This window comes from Tursiops truncatus, chromosome 1 (assembly GCF_011762595.2).
Source record: "Tursiops truncatus isolate mTurTru1 chromosome 1, mTurTru1.mat.Y, whole genome shotgun sequence".
Lineage (NCBI taxonomy): Eukaryota > Metazoa > Chordata > Mammalia > Artiodactyla > Delphinidae > Tursiops > Tursiops truncatus.
The window spans coordinates 140429947-140433428 of record NC_047034.1 but is presented as its reverse complement, the minus strand read 5'-3'; the positions used below and the strand labels follow the sequence as shown (position 1 = coordinate 140433428).

Here is a 3482-nt window from a genome sequence, read left to right as displayed (position 1 = left end):
CTGCCAGGAGACGGAGAGAGACGCAGGGTCAACCACAGAGACGGAGCCGGGGCCCCGGAGGGAAGCCTGTTACCACTGCTTTAGCTTCAGGTGCTCTCAGGTCACACCACCAGCAAGGACGTCAATGGACACATGCCTCTCACCACCAGAGAATGGGCCAAAGTGAAGGGAGCCAGGACTTGCCGCCCGCCCAGTATTTGCTCCCGGAACATTGCAATCAAGTGCCACGCCACTTCCTCTCCGGTCCTTCCGTGGGCACCTCCTTACCTCATCCACAAGCAGCACAGTGGTTTCCTGAGAGGACCCTCGAGTGCGGAATCGCTTAGCCAGCAGTTCTGCCGCGTGGTGAGCTGTTGCCCTGTGACCCGTCAGCTTCTGCATTGCGGTGGGGTGGGGTGGGTGGGGGAATGTGTGGTGAACTGTAAGGACTTTACTGCCCTGGGCTTAAAGTTAAATCTGCATATAGAGGAAGCTATTCAGCCTGAGGACTTCAGTATCCTACCCTCTGCCCTCCACTGGAAGGAGAAGAGAAGGCACCAAGAGACAATAGTGTTTGAAATGCAAATGGGCCACAGGCTGGCCCCAGAAGCCCCTCCAAAATCATTAGTGTGTGACTCTGTAACTGGACATTGCTTGTTCCAAGATAACAGCTAATGAATGAAAAAGTGAGATGCAAACTTCGGCCTACCTCTGACCCCTTTTCCGGTTTGCCACAATGCCCGCTGTGTACAAATGGTTTTCACCATGTTGGTAAGTACTAGCTTCCAGAAATTCCTATCCAGCTCCTAGACTTCAAGGTCCTTGAGGGTAGGAATTCTGCCTTCTTTGTCCTTGCTACCTCTACACCAAGGACAATGCTTGGCAAGTTGTGAACATGTAATATGCACAAAATTAAGTAAACCTTTCCCTTTTCATGTGCCACCCAGAAACTGTATTTTCCAAAAAGCCCAAACAGGGGAATCCCTGGCAGTCCAGTGGCTGAGACTCCGTGCTTTCACTGCCGAGGGCCTGGGTTTGATCCCTGGTCGGGGAACTAGGATTCTGCAAGCCGTGGGGCCAAAAAAACCCAAAGACCAAAAGACAAACCAAAAAAACCAAAACAAAAAGCCCAAACAGCGTTGCTCACCTGCAAGATTTGCACATAGACTTGGTGGGGCTCTGTCAGCTTCATGCCATTGACCTCAATGTATTGAAAGGGAGGAACATCATTTGCTTGGGATGCCTGCTGCAGGCAGCGTATCACCTCGTGTACGGTGGCAGTCTTCCCTGTCCCAGGGACCCCGGAGATGTACATGCACCTGGGGCAAGAAGAGAAGACCCCGGGCTAGGTCTGTGCAGCTGCCTTACACTATCATCAGTTATGAATGAGTATGAGAATGTGTGCTGAAGGAAGGACACAGGCCCCTGAAATGTGGAGGTGGGGGCAGTAAGGACCATCCTTGGAAGCTGATCAGAGCAGGACCTGTTTATATAGAACCATTCATTCTATAAGCAATGCTGTATGCCAAGTGCCCACCCAAAGAAGGCCAGTGTCATTTTCTCTGTAAGACAGAATTCTATAGAATTACTTTGACAACAAAAACTGCTTCAGAAGCTTAGGCTTCAGCAATGGCCTTGCCTGTTCTGACACCAGGGAAAGCCCGCTTGGGTGAACTACAGCACCTGAGGTGGTACGCTAGCAGGGCCTTCTGCCCTGAGCATCCTGCTTCCTCAACATGACTCACCCTCCAGTATGGTCAAGGAGTTTGCTTTCCACAAAGTTGTATATGTCCTGGAATTCCTGTTCCCGACAGGGAAGAGACGCAGGTACAGCAGAAACATGCAGTCTAAAGTTGGTGGTAAATGAGAGAAAAGGAGGACTTTAGAAGCATTTTACTATCTACTGAATAATAAATGGAAAAGATTTATCTATAGTTTCTATTTGAAACCTTAATCTCACATCCAAGGGAATGCCTTCATTCTTAAACTTCTTCATTTGGCCTTTCTCTACCCAGACAAATCACCCAACTCAGTGCTTCTAACTAAGAGTACATATCACCTGGGGAGGCTCCTCAAATCACATGGGTGGACCTCATCCCACATGAGATTCTGATTCAGCTGATTTCTGGCAGGATCTAGGCTTATGTATTTTGAAAAAGTCCCCACGCAGTTCTAAAGGGTACCGCAACTGAGAAGCAGTGTCCTGACTCATCACCTTCCAACCCTGAGAAAGTGGTGGCAGTGGACTGCAGACTCCTCCCAGAGCCTGTCCACAGTAGGTCACCCAGACACTGCTTGAGGTTTCTTCTCTCTAGACACACACGTTCATCTTACTCTCTACCTTTATTATGTACACCAATGACTACAAAGCACTCCCAGTTCATCTGAATGAAAGCAGGGGCCCCCGAGCGGCGTCACCTCAGCCGGGCCTCCTCCAGCACATTGGCGGGCTCCTGGGCAGCCAGGTTTCGGCTGCGGATCCGGGGAGTGGCGTGACGTGGTGTTCTGGGCTCGGGCTGTATTCAAAAGACAGAACATTTAGATAATCAACAAGGACCTACTGCAGAGTAAAGGGAACTCTACTCAATATTCTGTAATAACCTATATGGTAGGGCTTCCCTGGTGGCGCAGTGGTTGAGAGTCCGCCTGCCAATGCAGGGGACACGGGTTCGTGCCCCAGTCTGGGAAGATCCCACATGCTGCGGAGTGGCTAGGCCCTGTGCTCCGCAGTGGGAGAGGCCACAACAGTGAGAGGCCCGGGTACTGCAAAAAATAAAATAAAATAAAAAATAACCTATATGGCAAAAGAATCTGAAAAAGAATGGATATATGTATATGTATAACTGAATCACTTTGCTGTACACCTGAAACTAACACAACACTGTAAATCACCTATACTCCAAAATAAAAAAAGAGAGAGACAGAACATATTTCAGAAGGAAAAAACAAAGCAAAACTCCATCCAGGATGCATCAGCAAATCTGATTCGTGATGAGCTGATAAAAAGAGGTCGTGAATTCCTCTTAGTTCCTTCCTGTATAAATTACCAAGATTCTCCCTTTCTCTCCTACATTACATATACATTTTGTTCATCGTCCAAACACAATTTCTTATTTCTAATTTACTATAGTATTAGGATTTGAAAACAATGTCAGTCTGAGGAAAGAATGAATAAAAGTATGGATTAAATACTTTTCAAAGTAAAATACTATCTTCAAAGAAAGGCAAATTATTAAAAAATCCTAAATACTCTGCCCAAATAGGGTACAGTAGCAGCATAAACTGGGTTTGATTCCTAAGATCCTCCTCTATTCCGCCCCCACGAGTTGCATTCACTGATTAAAATAAAAAAGCATCTTTAAAAAATATAAATAAAAAACATCTTCCTCTAGCCTTCTTTGAAAATATGGTCAATCTTTAGCTCAGAACTTCCACGATCCACTACACAGTACTGGAAGAAACCTCCCTAGATTTTTCCACTTCGAACCATAGGGTCATTCAGT

General features: G+C 46.9%; 1 protein-coding gene across 4 annotated transcripts in view; it reads right to left on the bottom strand.

Annotated features, from left to right (window-relative positions):
- ORC1 (origin recognition complex subunit 1) overlaps nt 1–3482 on the bottom strand; it is a 34121-nt gene that overhangs the window by 10862 nt on the left and 19777 nt on the right. For 3 of the 4 annotated variants that reach the window (XM_019937801.3, XM_019937800.3, XM_019937803.3), the window contains exons 11-14: nt 2398–2495; nt 1725–1826; nt 1127–1298; nt 268–375 (exon numbers count right to left, since the gene is read on the bottom strand). In XM_019937801.3, coding sequence (XP_019793360.1) covers nt 268–375; nt 1127–1298; nt 1725–1826; nt 2398–2495 — 480 coding nt within the window. The remainder of the gene's footprint in view (nt 1–267; nt 376–1126; nt 1299–1724; nt 1827–2397; nt 2496–3482) is intronic. The other variant, XM_033866714.2, reaches the window with a different exon arrangement.